Source organism: Nipponia nippon, unplaced genomic scaffold, assembly GCF_047370975.1.
Source record: "Nipponia nippon isolate SJK-2023a ecotype South Korea unplaced genomic scaffold, ASM4737097v1 scaffold_11, whole genome shotgun sequence".
In the NCBI taxonomy this organism is placed as follows: domain Eukaryota; kingdom Metazoa; phylum Chordata; class Aves; order Pelecaniformes; family Threskiornithidae; genus Nipponia; species Nipponia nippon.
Window position 1 is genome coordinate 5,298,211 of NW_028262302.1, and position 18,156 is coordinate 5,316,366.

At 41.3% G+C, this 18,156-nt stretch overlaps 2 protein-coding genes across 3 annotated transcripts in view; both read left to right on the forward strand.

Moving 5' to 3' along the window:
• The first annotated feature begins 868 nt into the window (after window positions 1-868).
• On the forward strand, window positions 869-11,567 carry PNN (pinin, desmosome associated protein). Its single transcript, XM_087747240.1, has 9 exons — window positions 869-1,102; window positions 1,536-1,607; window positions 2,506-2,574; window positions 3,753-3,825; window positions 3,910-4,004; window positions 5,956-6,031; window positions 7,761-7,916; window positions 8,005-8,143; window positions 9,182-11,567. The coding sequence occupies exons 1-9, from the start codon at window positions 990-992 to the stop codon at window positions 10,471-10,473; spliced, it is 2,085 nt and encodes a 694-aa protein (XP_087603366.1). The 5' UTR covers window positions 869-989; the 3' UTR covers window positions 10,474-11,567.
• Window positions 11,568-13,323: 1,756 nt separating this feature from the next.
• Window positions 13,324-18,156, forward strand: part of MIA2 (MIA SH3 domain ER export factor 2) — a 42,854-nt gene continuing 38,021 nt past the window's right edge. The window contains exon 1 of one of the 2 annotated variants that reach the window (XM_087747247.1): window positions 13,324-13,463. Coding sequence is in view for 1 of the 2 variants with exons in the window: in XM_009474465.2 (XP_009472740.2) it covers window positions 17,650-17,764 (115 nt within the window). In the remaining variant the exon portion in view is untranslated. Of the gene's footprint in view, window positions 13,464-17,123; window positions 17,765-18,156 lie in introns of those variants that run through there. The other variant, XM_009474465.2, reaches the window with a different exon arrangement.

An 18,156-nucleotide genomic window follows, 5' to 3' on the forward strand; every position in this document is an offset into this window, starting at 1 on the left:
GTGAAGGGGAGACAGAGCTGGGGGGCGAAGGCGCCTCTTCCCTGCGGGGCTGCCCCCCGCCCGCCCTGCCGCTGGGGGCCGAAGGGGGGCGTCGGGGGGGGGGGGTTACTGCCTTCAGAACGTCACTCGTTCATTCGCATTCCGCTTCCCGCCGCTGCGAAAGGGCAGCGGGCCCCGCAGCCGGGGCCCACCCCAGCCTCTGCACAGAGGCTGCCCGGCGGGGAAGAGCGCAGTTAAAAACCTCGCCGCCCCAGGCGTCAGGAGTAACGTCCAGTAACGGCGTTTTACAGCCGCTAAACGAGAGGCGGCTGCCGAAGCCCAACCCACGGAGCTCCGGGTGTTGGGCGGGACGCGGGAGGGCAGGCGCGGGACCGCCCGTGAGGGCCCCGCCGCCAGCCCCTGCCTGCGCGCCACCGGGCAGCGCGCCAGCCCTCAGTAACGTCCCCGCCTATTGGCTCGCTTGGCGCGGCAGCCTCTGTAGCGAAGCGGTGATTGGCCCTCGCCCGAGCCGCCTGCGTGCCGGCCTGTCGGCCCCATAGGGAGAGGGAAAGTAGGATGCGTCCTAGGTGGGTGGGGATAAACGTCCTCGAAGTGGCTTTCTGATTGGGCTGCGGGAAATTGACACGTGAGTTCCCGTTAGCTCTGAGCGATGTCACTCTGGCGGTCCCTTTGGTGATTGGTAGAGCTGGCGGGCAGGGGTTTCCAGTAGTTGGTCGGTCGGGATGCCAGTCAGCCTCTGAGCCCTGTGATTGGTGGATCCGCTCAGCGAGCCTTTCCTACAGGGCGTGCCCTTTCCCCTCGTGCCCGATTATTGGCCGTCGGAGGGGAGGGCCGAGGCGCTATTGGCTGCGCCCTCCCGGCCCGCGGCTGCCGGAGCGGAGGGCCGCCAGGCGGGCCGCGCCGCGCGTGGGCGGGGCCTCCCCGCCGCCCCCCCCTCGTTACCCAGCGGTGCCTTGCGCTGGGCCCGGCTAGGCCGCGCTGCGGGCGGGATGGCGGTGGCGGTGCGCGCGCTGCAGGAGCAGCTGGAGAAAGCCAAGGAGAGCCTCAAGCACGTGGACGAGAACATCCGCAAGCTCACGGGACGGGACCCCAACGATGTGAGGTGAGGCGGGGGGCGCCGGCGGGAGGGGCGGCGCGGCGGGGGAAGCGGCCAGGCCGGGCGGGCGGGCGGGGGGGTGAGGGGGCTGGCGTGCGCCCTGCTGGTGTCCCGGGGGGGGGGCGGGTTACTCCAGGGGCCCGCGGGGCGGGCGGCGAGGAGCTGCCCGCGGGCCGCCGCCTCCGCGCCCTTCTGCGGGCCGTCCCCGCTCCTCTGGCGCAGCGCGGGGGGGGTGGCGGGGCCCCGGTCCCGCTGGTTTGTTGGCGGCGTCTGCCTGTCGTGGCGGGGGTGGGGGGACGCAGCCGTGGGGTGCGTGAGGGAACGGTCGTGGCCGCGGGCACCCCTGGCTGGGCGAGCTGCAGCGCCCCGGGGAGCCTCCCCGCAGCGGCTCGGGGGGGCCGGGGCAGGCACCGCTAACAGCGCCCGCTGTCTCTTGCAGGCCCCCTCAGAACAGACTGTTAGCCATCACAGGCCCTGGTGGAGGTAGAGGGCGTGGGAGCTTATTGCTAAGGTAAGGAGCTGCACAAACGGGCAGCGGGGTTTCTTCCGCCCTTCACCCCGGCATTGGTTTGCTGACCTTATGCTGGGGTGTTTTATATTTCTCGTCTGATCCTGTTGCTCGCCGTACTGCTGTTTCAGTAAGCAGGCACAAAACCTGGCCTACAGGGCATTTGGAGTTTTATGTCACCACCTGAAATTTAGAGTAGCTTCTCATTCTGAGTTATAACAAGTTTAAACTGGTGGTTTTCCCTAGCCCTTTCAGCTGTTAGCCTGAAAAATAAGAGGAAACATCGGAGTTAAGGAAGGTGTTATGTGGTATCTAGGACCTTGTCTCTTTCAGAATGTTCAAAATCAGTCTCTCAGTAATTAAGAAACTGGTAGCTGTTCCAGGAGGAATAGAAAGAGTTGAAGTAGACAGGAATTTTAAAACAGATGTAGGTAAAACCATTAGTGTTTTGTTGTGGGTTTCTTTTTTTTTTTTTTTTTAACTTTTTTACCTCCTTTCCCCTGCCCCCTCACCTCAAGTAGAATCAAAAGGCCAATTTTTGTTCAGTAGTTCTTTCTAAATGGAGTATGTAGTGGATTTTTTGATTAATTTCAATATTAAACCGCTGCTTAATACATACTGAAAATTATTGCAAATACGAACGCTTGAACATAACGGGGCTCCTTGTTTTAGTGTACCTACTCAATTAAGTAAGTGCAGAAATTCAAGTTTAAATTAGTTGGTCCACAAGCAGTATGTTTAAACACTTTATTGCAGTAATAACAGTAAATGATGATAGAGCTGAATAAAATTTATTGTTACATCGTGACCACAAAGCCAGAATACGGTTTGATTGTGCAGGTTTAAGCTGGACCTGGGGTTAGCCTAACTTGTTCTGAGATCACAAGTATTTTCTTTTTAGGCGTGGATTCTCGGATAGTGGAGGAGGACCCCCAGCCAAACAGAGGGATCTTGAAGGGGCAGCCAGTAGGTGAGTGCAAAAACTGATGCAGAGAACTTGCTTTATCAGAATGAGAATTTATAATGGTAAATTTAAAATACTTAGATTCAATAACTGTTAATAACTGATGACTTTCACTGTTGTCTTCAGAGATTACATATTCAAGACTTGTTGGAAATGTGTTTGGATTATAGCAATTGACTGTGGTAAAATCTTTTTTTTTCATACCTTATAGCAATATAAAGATTATAGCAATAATATAAAGATATAGCAATACAAAGATGCCTGGAATTTTCTCTTTTACTTGTTGTACAGTCTGCTATATTATATTCTGCTTAGTAACCCAGATTTGCTTTACAGTAGACACAAATTGAGTTATGACTGAGATCTTCTGTTCAATAAATTGAATGCATACAGTCTGACAATAGACTCGGATTTTGAGCTTTCACATCTGGATGCAGATCTGTCAGATGTGACTGATTATAGTGACCTTCATTATAGTGAGCTTCATTCTATGGGCACTTAACTGCAATGGCAGTTCTTGCCTAAAGCAAGGCTTGCTTTTGAATTTTTGAGTTATTGCAAAATTAATACTGTGAAACGGCTTTACCAGTAGTAAAGTGCTGTGCCACAAAGCTGAGAGTGAAAGCTGAAAATCACTTTTACTTAATACACGGCCTAGTTGTTCTTTGTGAAAGCCTCAGTTCATGCAAGTTCTCAGGTCCTAAGTGCTCTGCTCCTCCTCACCTGTTTTCTAGGTATTTGGCTAGGTAACTTAAATAGCATTTTCCATTTGAAAGAGCATACCAACCTTTATATCTTGATGCATTTAAATCTGTCTCACGATCCCCTTATAACCAGTAGCCATTTTGGAGATTCGGGAAAAAGAAAAGTGCAGATGTTAAATGTAAGAAATAAATTCCAAAGGTATTCTAAAAAGTCAAATCTGGTAGTAATGTAGGCTCTTCTGTTTTACTTTACTGTGCAAGTTGTATTAAAACTTAAACTGTTTTCTCTCACTGATTTTTACCAACAGTAGATTCTGTCTGTAAAGTGTTACTTACCGGTCATTGGAACAGCAGGGAGATTTTTACCGAACATTTTGGTTCTTCTGACTAGATATGCTGACTTGTATTTTTCTCGTGTTAGAACACATGCTGTCCTAAATATATGTTCTCTAGTGACCACTAATGCTTTTTCTTCCTCAGGCTGGGTGGAGAACGTCGGACAAGAAGAGAATCACGCCAGGAAAGCGACGCAGAGGATGATGATATTAAAAAGGTAATACATGATAAATGGAGCTGTGCAGGAAGAAACTGACTTATCTGGAACATGAACAAAGTAGTTTGTTTTTCTTTGTTGTAGCCAGCGTTGCCATCTTCTGTTGTTGCTACCTCCAAAGAGCGAACACGTCGAGACCTTATACAAGATCAAAATATGGATGAGAAAGGAAAACAAAGGTATGCAGAAATCTCTTCTAAGCACTAACATGGTACTTCCGAGTGCTAGCATAGGAAGTAGCTTTAGATTTAAAAAGTATTATACAGATGCTCTCAGGTAACAAATGGTATAAAATTGATTTTAAAAAATATTCTCTCAAAATACTTCACAGCAGTAACAACACATCGTTCACTTCACGCAACTGACGGGTTCTGCTTCTCAGGCCACCTACAGGACTAGGTTTGCTAGTGCTATTGTAACTGATGGTCTTTGAGTAAGACAGAAATATATATAGCTTCATTGGTTACTTAACATTTTGGACTGTTACAACTGTCTTGGTACATAATTTATTTTGCTGGTTGAAGGGGGCTTTTGGGTGTGGGTTTTTCCCTTCTTTTTTTTTTTTTTTAAACACAGTAGTTCCATCATGTGTTGCTTTTCTCTTACTACTTTCAGACTCATTATTGTGTGTACCATCTCGCCTTCCTTTTGCCTGCTTCTTTTTACATTCCTCCTATGTATATCTCCTTTTTCCTACATTTTATTTGTGTCAGGGTAGCTCATCAAAATTCTTGGTGAAATGCAGTTCTATTGGGAAGAGGTGTTGGAAAAGCAAATTTGCAACTGTGTCCAACCTCTTGGACTCCATCCACTTCAGTCTGCAGCTCACCTGGTGCAATAATAACCCATACCTCAAATAAATGGAAGAATGAGAGCTGGAATAAGGAACTATAGAGAGCTTCTCTGATAAGAACCACAGATCAGTTAGCACAGACAAGGCACTTCGCTTGCTTCTTTTACAATTACAACAGCCCTAACAGACTGCTGTTGTTTCCATCACCAGTTTCCAACTGCTTTCCTCACAGAAAGACTTTCAAAATTCTTAGTGGACTTCCTAGAGTTTCAGGCACTAAAAGTTTGTTTCCTCAGAATTGTAGTTTTACTGTTTTGTGCTTTAGTAGTCTTCTGGGGAGGTGAGAAAACCAGTATTGATCTCTGTGTGACTTGTGGTGGAATGAGGCTCCATAAGAGGACAGCATCCATTGAATTCTTGATTTTGCTCCATGTCTTCTGGGATGTCCTTCATATACAAATACACTTTGAGTAATCTCTAGGTCTCAATTGTTTATTTGTTCCGGTTTCTACTGTTTAATATAAAAGTACCTTTACTTTTCCACATCAGGTTTGTGCCACTATAGTAGAGGGGTACTGAGTGAAGAGAGTAGCATTTCCTTTCTCTCTTAATTGGGTAAAAGTTCAAGGCGAATAAGAGAGTCTGCCTCTCGCTATAAAGGCTTAATTTGGGATTAAATGGAAAGAAAGGAAAGATGAAATTCAAGAAATTAAATCTTGTTCAGAAGAAGGGAATTCCTTCAAGAATTTTGCTTGTTTAAGTTTTCTCAAAACACAACTTAACTGGATGAGAGGAATTCTGATTTCATCCCACAGTGCAGTGTCTCATTGTAGAAGATACTGTTAGGCAAACTGTGACAGATAAGCTTTCACTCCCCTGTGGCTCCATTTCTCCTTAATCCTCTGAGCGGGGCGGGGGGGTATGTTTTTCAGAAAGGCCCATGACCTTCCAGTTCACTGCCTTATTGATAGCTCACACTGTATTTACTCAACCTTTTCTTCAGTACTCTCTACTTTTGGAATATTTTTTTTTTAATATTTCCTTAGTGTCATTATTTCCAGATGTAAAATGTGCAGGCTTCCAACTTTCCCAGTGCTAACCGTGCTGTGTTACGGATAAGAGCTGTGTCTTACTCTTAAGCAAAATATGATATGTCACTGTAAATTATATCCTTGGCTGTTGGCACAGTCAATATGTGTTCTATTGCTAATGGCCTTTAGTAATACTGAGCCTTTAAAAATAAACGTCTCTGAGGTGGAAAGTGTCTCTGATTGTTTACGCAAATAAAAATCTTAGTACTTGAACTGAATCTCAAACTTCTTTTTGTTTTTATTCAGGAATCGACGTATATTTGGCCTGTTGATGGGCACTCTTCAAAAATTTAAGCAGGAGTCCACGGTTGCTACTGAGAGGGTACTTATTTTTAGTTCTATCAGATTGCAAATAATAAAATTGTGTGGTTAAGCTGCTCCAAATAGGAATGGAAATTCCGCATGGTGTAGGTTGCAGGTGCAACATATTGGTAAGAGTGCATGTAGGTTTTCATTTGGTTTAGTTTAGTGGAATTGGAGGCAGGAGAGGGACTCCAACAATTTCATGACTCTTACAACACTATTTCTGATCATTGTGGAAGTGAAAAGGCAGTGTTTTGATGATTGTTTTTTTTTTAATTGCTGAACATTTTTAAAACATGTAAACCACGAGATGATTATCTTTTTTCTTGTTTACATTATTTGGGGATCATTTTAAAGTGAATGGCATTTAATCACGTAACTATTTAATAGATCATAGGCTACTTCTGTAAATAACGGTGAATCAGTATTGCTGAAGCAGTGCCCACTCTGATGTGTTCCAGATGTTTAAATTAAACCAAGTATACAGAAATGTATGGTTGTATTATGCTATCCATTTGCCTACAAATGGTTTCCCCCTCCCAGTACAGATAACAAGAATTCCTGGTTTTAATAAATGGATATGTGATTGTACTGAAGTGAAGGCTTTGCATAGCTTAGTGATAACTTTGAAAAACTTGTATATAGGATGCTGGTAACTTTATTCTGAGTATACTCTTTTAAATTGTGGAGGGTATGGTATTTGCTTACTGTTGCCCTAAATGGGTTATTCAGTTAGTAATAATAACCTTTAGATTAAAAAGTGTTTGGAAGTTCTACTTTCAGCAGTCCAGTGGAAGCAGATACAAAGTCTTTAAACTTAAAACCTTTTCTGTGTAGTATTAGCATAGCTGGCTTGCAGTGTTGGTATTGATTACTTTCAGATTCAGTATTTGGATATCCTGCTGTTTTATCTAACTTGTCACGTAGCACATGAGAAAGGACCAAAGTTCTCTGTTGCCTGCTTGCCTTTAGAACAAAAAAGCTACTGATTAGGATGGTCTAGAAATAGGGAGTCCTTGTCTAATTTCTAGTACTATGTGTTTGCATAAAGCAACTTTGAGGAATTACTGCTCTTTGCAACATTTTTCTGAGAATTTGTATAGGAATTGTTCTCTTCATCCATAAAAACTTATTATAAATCAAAAGTTGAGGCCCGAGGAGTTTTATGACACAACTATTTTGTTATCTAGGCACTAAATTTTATTTTTTTATTAGACAACTATTGTACAATCTGAGCATATTGCTGTCTAGGACATACAAACAGGGCATTCCTGAATTATAGCAATATATCTAATTAGTGATGAATATACTGGAAGTATTTGCAATGTAATTTGTTTTGTTGGTCACAAACAGCAGTCTGCAGTCCTTCATTTCTTTCTTGGGGAGATGACTTTTTTTTGCTTCCAAGTGGAATACCTGAAATCTATTTCTTTTTTTTTTTTTTTTCTGCCATTGGGAAAAGAAATGTGTTGAAGCTTGTATTGAAAATTCAAATCCAAATTGAATGATAGAAAAGCGGACAAAAATCCACGGGGGCCCATAATTTTATAGTTAACCCACAAAAAATCAGATGCCAGCAAGCAATGACACTCTTTTTTTTCCATTACCTGTAATTTAGGAGATATTTCTTAATGTCGTTTTAGGAATGCCTTTTAATGGTGTAAATAATTCAAAATTTTAATTGGACCAAACTAGAACACTTTCTTGATTTAGAAAAACTATTTAAGATACTTCTTTATTTATCTTAGCAAAAGAGACGACAAGAAATTGAACAAAAACTTGAAGTGCAGGCAGAGGAAGAAAGAAAGCAGGTTGAAAATGAGAGACGAGAACTGTTTGAAGAAAGACGTGCTAAACAGACAGAGCTGCGGTTACTGGAGCAAAAGGTTGAGCTTGCTCAGTTGGTGAGTTTTAGTTTTGCTCTTGATCTTTCTCTCGATCTTGTTTGAACTATTCTTGTGTATCTTAGGGTCACTTTCTTTCATTTCTCAGCAAGAAGAATGGAATGAACATAATGCTAAAATAATTAAATACATAAGAACGAAGACAAAACCCCATTTATTCTACATACCTGGCAGAATGTGTCCTGCTACGCAGAAGTTGATGGAAGAGTCACAGAAAAAGATGAATGGTAAGTGGCCTTTGTGATACAAAGGCCCTTGTTCATGCCTCCCTTTGATGTTTGCTGTACAAATTTCTTTTAAGTCTCTCTGCTTAAATACATGAATTTCATGGTTCGGACAAACTGTTCGTGCATGGGTGTTCATCATAAGCGAACATTACTCTTTCAGTGACTTATTTTTATGTTGGATGTGCTTTGATTCTCTTACAAGAAGTCAAAAGAGGTGTATGCGTAATCTCAGAGGTATGTGTTTAAAACATAGTCTTTTTATATTAGCTTTAGTACCCAAATGTATGCCAGCGCAGCAATTTAGTTTTTGAAAAGGCAGATTCTATGGATTGAAGATGCAAGGAAATGCAGGTTTTTTGCAAAGGATTTGAGAAGTTTTCTTAAGCACAGCACTAGAACTTTATGATGATTTTTTTTTTTTTAACCTTAATGTGTGTTCATTTCTGTTTCACAGGATGACTATATTTTTCTTTGGAAAACAATTTAAAATACTGCGGTTGATGGTAGTCCTACTGTTCTTTTTTATTAAACTGAGAATGTATTGGGTTTTTTCTCTTAAGGAGCTTGTCTTCATTGTGTGGGGTTGGGCAATAAGAGAAGCTAGCTCACCTGTCTGACTAGCTTACATTATTTAAGCTTTCTTAATACCTAACCAGCTTTTTGCTGATTCTTACTGTCTTTTGTTTACCTTAGGAAGTATAACCTTGTTAATATATAAATACCAGGAAATTAAGGTATTACTTTGATATACTGTTGGTTGGATTGATTTTAATGAAGTCAAAAACTCTTTTTGTTAGCTTAGATTTAGGGCTTTACTGTTCTGATACTCAGCTGAGCTGACTATCCTCTTTGCTTTGTTTTCTTAAGGTAACTAGCAGTCTTTTTCATTATGCATGAATGGTTTGCTACTTCAGAATGAATAAGGATACAGTACTTAAAAGTTAAAGCAATTTAATAACTTATTAGCTCATAGTTAAGGGGGAAATAGACTTCAGTGTCTGTAGATACCTGAAACTTATTTATGCATTTATTCCCTAGCACTCTTTGAAAGCAGGCGAAATGAATTTGCAGAGCAGATTAACAAAATGGAGGCCAGGCCCAGAAGACAATCTGTGAAGGAAAAAGAACAGCAGGAGGTGCAGAATGAAGAAAAGAAGGAAGAACAGAACAAGGAGCAGGAAGAGGGTAAGGTGGCTCAGCAGGTGGAAGAGTTGGAGACAGGTAATCAGCACAATGATGTAGAAATGGAGGAGGTAGGGGAGGAAAAGGGAAAAATAGGTTCAGGGCATAGCGATGCAGAGAAAGAGCAGGAAGAGGATGAACAAAAACATGAAATGGAGATTAAAGTAGAAGAGACTACCGAGGTGAGGGAGAATGACAAGCAACAGGATGGTCAGCATGAAGAGGTCACAGTTGCAAAAGAGGAAAGTGAAAACATTCAGCCAGTGGATAATGAGCAGGATGTGGCTGAAATGAATGAGGCAGATAGCATAGAACCTGTAGAAAATGAAAATGGCAAAGAAGTGGAACCAGAAACAGAGTGTGATGCTCAGTCAGAAAAAGTGTGTAATGTTCCTTCTCCCGAGAAAGAGAAAGGTATTAAACCGGAAATGAAAGCTGAACCTGAAGAAAAACAGGAGAAGGCACCTGAAGCTCAGCCAGAACCTGTGGCTGAGGCTCTGTCTCAGCCACAGTCTGTGCCACTGCCACAGTCACCTCAGTTGTCTCAGTCCACTCAGGATACAGAGCCCCAGGCAGACAAGGATGAAAATGCTGTGGTGTCTGTAAAGGTGGTCGAGGCACAGACAGAGCAGAGTCAGACACCAAGTGTAGAAATTAAGAGTAAGACTAGGAGTAGAAGCAGGGGTAGGGCAGGGAACAAAACTGGTAAGAGTCATAGCCGTAGTAGCAGCAGCAGTAGTAGCAGTAGTACTTCGAGCAGTACTACTACTGGAAGTAGTTCCAGCACTGGCAGCAGTAGCAGTCGGAGTAGTTCCACCAGCAGCAGCACTACAAGTGGAAGTACTAGCAGGGACAGTAGCAGCAGTAGCTCTAGCAGTAGTGAAAGTAGAAGTCGAAGCCGAGGAAGAGGGCATAATAACAGAGATAGAAAACGCAGAAGGAGCACAGACAGGAAGCGAAGGGATCCTTCAGGAGTAGATAGAAGTCACAAGTCCTCAAAAGGTGGGAGTAGAGATGCCAAAAGCTCAAAGGATAAAAGTTCAAGATCTGACAGAAAGAGGTCTATATCAGAAAGTAGTCGGTCAGGCAAGAGAACTTCACGGAGTGAAAGAGACCGTAAATCAGACAGGAAAGACAAAAGGCGTTAACAGAAGAGACCAAGCTTCCTTAGCCTAATCTTTGCAGCGGAAGATTATTTGAGTGAAAGGATTCCTTGTAAGGAGGAGGAGAAGGCTGCCTTAAGAATTGCATGCTGTAAAAAATCTTTTGGAAAAATGCAGACTGTTTACCAGGCATTCTTGTACTTTTTACATAATTTTGTAAAAGGTTACTTACCAAAATTATGTGAAGTTCCTGAAAATGTAAAAATAAAAGATTAACACTCCTTTGCATCTTTTTTTAAATATCCTGTACTCATTCAGATCCTCTGTATATTTTAATAGGTAAACCTTTAAGTAGATGTGATCACTTCTTCTGTATCATACACTTTTTTTTTGTAGAAATAAATGTGCGTTTTAAATAAATTGTTTGAGATGTCCTGTTGACAATTAAATTCCCCTTTTAGATCATATGTAGGGAGGCAGTGTTGCAGGAAATGTAAAATTTTGCTTTTCCCCTCTATTCCTTGCAAGAATGGGAATCTTAAGACCCAGTAAAGCGAGTAATCTCTCCAGTGCTGGGTAGGAAGGGAAAATAATTGATTTGGATCTATACCTTTTGTTTTCTTCTGTAATCACAAGCTCTTACTCAATTCTATCTTCCAGTTTTAGAAAACTTTTTCCTATCCATAGGCAAGCAGTGATTAAATGGGAATGTTAACACTGGCCAAGATAGCTCAAGTCAGTCTGGAATACCGCTCTTACCTGCCTTCTGCAGGTGCTTTGGTAGTATTTACACCTATGTTCTGGTCAATCTGTTTAATGATGTTCCTTGCTTTGATGGCCAGTGGGGGAAAGACTTCAGCTTGCTTCTCAACCAGGATTCTTTTTATTTTAGTCGCAGACTAATCTTTGATCCCTTCGTACCACTAGGAATAATTACATTGCAGTGTTGGAGTTACCTGGGACTACCTAATACTAATGTTGTGTGCGTGCAAGAATGCTTTCTGAATGTATTTAATACAACTTAAAGTGGTATGGTGTTATCTATGAAGGTGAATACTGTTTTTATATAATTTTGTATGGAAAACAATAACATCTGTCGCTCTGTTCTGTACATGTGCAAATAAATGTGGCTTTGTAGACTACTGTCTCGATGTCTCAGATGTTTTCTGTAACACAGGTGTATTACCTTAGTCTGTCTACGTTTAAAGCATGAATCCTAATTGCAGGTGACTGTACCTTAGAAGCTCTGTATCCAAAATTGTTCCTAGAGGCTTTAATTAATGCCTATTAACTGAATATGAGACACTGCTCTAATCCATGTTGTCTTGGCAGGAAGAGAATTCTCATATGCCAAATGGCAGAGCAGGAAGTCCTAGAAAGATTTTGGAATGAAAATGATATGTAAGCTTATTTTAGCATACAAAATGCCGTACATACCCCATTTTTCTGGAACAGAGCAGACTTTTGCAAAGTTCTAGTTTGGGAGGGTGTCAGGTTTGGGATTTTTCGTGTGACAGACTTCTGTGTTCTGAAGTGCTGAACTTCCTGGCGTAAAGAAATGGGTTAGGGAGGGATGGAGCATTCTTTCAGCACAAATAGATGCAGTGGGAAAGTTCCTCAGGCTTCTCAGCAAGTTCAAGACTTTATTCTGATTCTTCAGTCCATTTGCTACTTCGATATCCTATCTGCCTCTGCTTCTTTACAACAGAGTGGTTGTGTAAATGTTACTGGTTTGCATGTTTCAACTACACATTTCAAATTGCCTTTGGAAGCCATTTTAATTTTGTCGATTTTTTTTTTTTCCCTCCCACTTAACATTGAGTATTTTTAAGATTTCTTATTTTGAACTTAATTGAGTGATTCACTGCTGTAGTGTATTTACAGGTTTTAAAGGCTGATACTGTAGTCATCGTGTAAAGCTAGAGACGTAGGTTGCTAGTCGGAAGCCGCTGTTTCAGAGGAGCACGTTCACAGGGTTTATAAAAACAATGTGGTGGGTCCTGGGAACTGAACTAGGGATTGGATGGATTACATGGTTTCAGGTTATATTACAGGCAGCAATGTATTTTTGACAAGGTGAAAATACAGGGGTTTTGTTGAGCTGAGTACAAAGCTGGTGATGTATTTGATAGTTTGATGTTTGTCAGAAGAAACTTACTGCCATGGTAGTAGCTGTGTCATTAATTAGTTAGCCTTGCTAAATCTAAGCAGCTCAATGCAACATAAACATCAGTATGTGATGACTTCATAAGAATGAAGTTTTCTAAAAGCTAGATATTCCAACCAATATTCCACTACAGAAATAGTATAAGGTAGTAGTATACTATTAGCACAATATTACATAAAGACCTGTGTCTTTATAAAGCAGTAGTATTTTTAGTAATTGTTAAATTTGCCCTCGGGGTCCCATCCTCTTACCCTGAAACAATTTCAGAGCTGTGCATAGGGCTGAGACCGTGGGTGCAATTTCCTTCCTCTCTTCCCAGTCTACTGTTTCAAAGAGCTGGCCATTTCAAGGCTGAATTTGCTGCAACAGTTTGGGGTTTCTGAGAAGTAAGCGCAGATAGCATCGGGGTAGGAAATGATTAAAACATTTTCTTATTTCCCTTCCCCATAGCGGTGAGTAAAGATCAAAGGAAAAATACCTTGTTCTCTCTTCACTCAAGTAATGTGGGAAAAGGAACGATAGAAAAGGGGCAAAACTAAGAATAAAGTAGAGGTGCTTTATGTGAGCGGGCAACACGTGCTGTGTGCTCTATGCCTGTCTTGCGGAGTGCTTCCATCAGATGGTCCCTCCTAGCTTTAAGGGTAACTTTAGAAGGCAGTTGTTTGGTTTGGGGTTTTTTTTGAGCTTTTATACTGTGCGCTGACTCTATACCATTTCCTTGTCTTTTTCTGCAGTCCTGACGCACAGATAAACTGGAAGGCTCCAAGAATGTGTTTTTTCCATGATGCTCCACTAGGAGTCCTTGTCAGAGTAGATTTTGCACAGATTGTTCATTAATTATAAGCTGAAACGTGACTTTGCATAAAAGGTACACCTCTTTAATTCCTGCTCCTTTGCTTAAGGTGATGTCTTTGTGCTTAGAACAACTTCATCGTATGTATTCAGAGGAAACCTGAACATATTTTTTCTGCGGAAAGTAGGTATTAGTGAACTAAACACACCCTTCCAGCAAAATTTCCAAACCCAGTAAATTTGCAAATAGATTTCTAGAGCATCTTTTGTTTATCAGGAAAGTAATGGTCTTGTGGTTAGGTCCCAGTTATAATTTTGAGATTCAGCTGCTGATTTTGTAGCAATTACTGTGGTACAACAGGACCAACCTATTCATTTTATGTCTGTCCCAGATCTTTAAAATGAGTTTCCCTGCTCAAAGAAGTATTTCTCTGAGACTACATGTACTTATGATGGGATCAAATGTTGTGGCAGTGGTGTATGAGTAGCATACAGAGATCTGTGGTTTGGAGGAGGATATAATTTTGCTCTTTCAGACTTTTTTTTCCCTCTTCATCTCTGTCTTATAGCAAACCTGTGTTTTACTGCAAACCTTCTTCAGGCAGTTGGTATTAGGTGACAGTGCTCTATTATATGGCAAAACGTGAGGCATTCAAAGCTTGGAAACGTATTATCAAAATTCAAAGTAATATAAGTCACGAGTTCCATGATTTTCTAGAATTGCACTGCTGGTTGTCATGCTTGTAACCGTTTTTGTAATAGGGAAGCAATGATGTTTTGGTTTTTTTTCCTTGCTATTTGTTGTCCTGGCTGAAAAAGCTGGTTTAAATCTGGATGACGAATGGCTGTTACCTGTTTAGATCTGTCTAACTGGAAGAGTGAATTAGTGTTCCTTTTCTTTCTTTGACTTATTAATTTTTAAAAGATATTTGTTTAAAAAAAAAAAAATCGTTTTGGCATGACATTTGATTCAATGTAAAAGCTGATCTGTATTTTCATCCAAACATCCTAAGTCAAGAGAACTATATTTTTAAAGTGCTTTTGGCATGGACTGTATTCTTCTATGTACTAGTGCAATATTCTACACGGTGGAACCCTACATTCGGTATGGAGCCTTTTGGTGCTATCATAAGAATATAACCAAAGCTGTATATACTGTTGCTGTTATAAAATAGATGTTGACTTTAATGTACTTGGAGAACTTTTACCGACTTATTATTTGCTTTGGGATCTTTATTGTTAATGCAGATACTGAATAGTCTAGGAAATGCAATCTCTCTTTTACTTATACAAAGCCATGTCTTAAAAGAGCCATCCCGTGTGCCATACTACTCGGTTTATTCAAATTACACCATTCATTCCGAGTTGATCCTTCTGTGAATTTTAATATATCATAAGGGATCTCTGCATTTCTAGCTCGGTAGTTAAAGTTACTAAGATGTCATTGCAAATAAAAGTTAATAGTTTCATCCAAGCGAAAGCTGCTGGAAATAGATCTTACTTTTTCATTAGCATTGTTTGTCTTCGCATTTGTAATAGTACTCACATTTGTTGCTTCAGTTCTGCAGAACAGAAATTAACTGGAGTCTCAGTTTATCTGCTATAAAGCTTTCAACTTTGCCCTTTGGAAGCCAGCTATGATAAACTCCCTGAATCTTTATCGTTGACTTTAGTTCAAAGGTGATTAGAAGTTATGCTTGTATAACATCTGCAAGCATAGGATTTACACCCAGAGGAAAAGAATATTTGATATAAATATGATTTATTATTGAAGTTACTAGAGGAACAAACAACACAGACCAGAGACCAGAGCAGTGCTCATCAGCCTTTTAACAGCTTCAAACCTAGAAGAATGCTTGTTGAGACTAAGCTACGCAACGAGCAGTGCCCAGAATAACTTGAAAATTGCAGATGTAGCTTAAACTGAGTAGCTAAGATGAGCTGCAACATTTTATCTCCATATAAAGACTTGAGAATTAGTTTGGGTATCCATATGAAACTGAAGTCAGAGCCATTTTCAGAGCTATTTTGACAAATACAGTAATAACATGCAGATCTCAAGGTGTGGGTCTGATAGTTTGTTTGCCCACACAAACTTGCTGAAGTATGTAATTTTAGGCATCAGAATACCCGGCTTTTCCATTTTTAGGTGAATCAGCCCCATGTTACCAGGCTGAAAAAGGGACTGTTAACCTTTCTAGGCCCATTATTGGTTTTACTCCCATGTTCCATGGTTGGTGTACGTTATGAAAGACTCTTCTGACCAGTTGTTAATCTTGGTGGGATAAAAATATTGTTCTTTTTTTTATTTTGTACAACACTTAGTATATATAGAGAGTCCCCCCCAATATAAATTTCTTGTATATTCCTTCTCACTGATCTGACCTAATCTGTAGAGACTTGGGAGTGGAAAAAAAAAAAAAAAAAAAAAAAAAAGCCGCCCGTCCTACTTTTCTGCTCACCAGGTTTCTTTGCATTTGTCATGTTTTAGCTGCTTGGTATTCCAGTTCTTCCCTTTCATCGCCTACAGATAAACTTAGAGGACCCCGGGGAAAGTCCCAAACCACTGACCCTCTAAGCAACACAGGATCCAGGGGAGCGAAGGGAAGAGAACGGTGATGCTGGGGATGGGGCTGCATCGAAGCTAGCCAGGAGCGAGGCGGGGGCTGATCTACAGTGTATTTTCCCTGGTGCAGAAGAGGGCTCTCCCCTGGATTACCTAACAGCAGAGGCAGCTGCTGTACTGGGTCATGGGATCGGCCAGTCTGACTGCCACCAGGTCATGTGGCAAAGGCAGGGGCCAACGTGTTAGATTGCAGCTGGAGGACGTGTCATCTGCTGTGATTTTTTGGTTCGCAGGGCGTTGCTGGTTAACGTGACCCTGCCTCGCTTTGTGCCCTCTCTCCCAGCCCCCAGTAGCTGGGCTGTTTGCTGGCACAGTAGATGAGCCAAGCACCAGCGTCCGGCAGGTTTGAGTTGTGGAGCAGGAGGGAGGGGGGACTACGCTGCAAGTAGGAGACGGCTTAGGTTCACGGGAAGAGAAAGCAGAGCGAATTCTGCGTGAGTCATGCTTAGGACTGAAGGAGGGGTAGGCCTACTGGGAAGCATATGACTGCAAATATTATCAGGCTGGGAGGGGATGCAGATCCTTGGGAGCTATCAAAAGGGGGAGAGAAGAGGCTGCCTCGTGCAGGAGGGTGGGAAAGGAAAGGCGAAGCCCCTTTTGCAGGTGCATTAGCTGTGCTGCCTTTGGGTCACCAAGGAAGTGCAGGGCAACGGTGTGAAGCCCTTGAAGCAAAGCTTACTTCTAACGCAAACCTCTCTGCAAGATTTCATTCATAGCACAGCTTCATACCTATATAACCTGTGTACAACTCCCTGCGTAATCACTACTTTAAAGCACAACCTGTATTTGAGAAAACATTATTTATAACTCCATATTGGATAATAGGTTGCTAAGAAACAGAGAGTAGTCCTTAAAAAGCAGGACATATCATCTGCCTAGCTTTGGTATATTGCCCTGTGATATATGATGTAGAGATAGCATATGGATTTTCTAGTTGTCTTTAAGAGCCTGAAAACTGCCAAGCACCTTTAAAAGACTTGGGAGTCGAGTAGGTATTCCCCATGCTAAAGGATTGTATGTAGCATCGAGTGCGTGAGAAAACTCCAAAAGAGCATGGGGGAAAAATGTCTGTTCTGAGTTCCCAATGACCACCTATAACTAATCTAAAACACGTCGGTGCACACAAAATACGGTTTATTCAACAAAAAAAGCTAGAAAATTGTCAGTAGCTATATTAGCAATCATGCAAATCAATATAAGCATAAAATTGATAGTCCATCTTAAAATTGGATGGAAGACGTATTAAAAATCCGTTCATAATCCAGAAAAAATCCTGATACAACTCTCGTTGAGTTTCCCCTACCACAATCTTCCACAAACTCAGTACAAAAGAACCTGTCTGATAGAGGCTAAATTTTGATGTGACCAGAACTAGTTTCTCTGCAGTCAAAACATCAGCCTAGCTACCAGAACATAGTTAATTATTAAACGTGTGTCTAATCAGGAAACCTGACTTTGCAGATTGTTAGCAGGTTAGCATAGTGTACTTCTGTTTAAGCAGATGAGAGAAGAAAAACAGGATTATAAATTTATTTGCAATGTTTTGTTAGGCTAAGAAAAACAATGTAGAATATTCTTGCTAAGCGTACATCGATGCAGTTTTCACAGTTTCACTGCAGTCTAGAGTTAATCTAAAATGTCAAGGATCTTGGATCAGAGAATTTTGCTGTTAGTGATTTCATTTTTAACAAGTCTGCAGAGTACTAAGGTACTTTCAGAATGGAAGAAGTGTGGTGATCGGGAATGTGAGAGTAAGTAAAAAAATTTTTTTTTCAAAAGGAGTCTATGGTGTATGTGCAGCTATTACAAACTTTTCAAACAAAAAGAGAAAAAAATACTTGCTGGATTGCGTTGTATAAGTATATAAAGATCAAAGTTCAGTAAAAATACTCTTGAATAGCTTGTTTTTCTCAGGTTTCCTCAAAACGGGCAGTATAAAGCAGCTTTAAAGTATTTTTAACTCATTCTTTACAGGTACAAAAGAAATTAAAAAAAAAAAAAAACCAAAAACCAAAAACGGTAGGCTATAAACTGAGAAAGAAGACTATATATCTTGTGTTTATAGCACATTCACAGCCCATTCTGCAAAACTCTATTTTTTTCCACTGTAAGCAAACTGTTTGGTTTGGGTTTCTTGTAATCC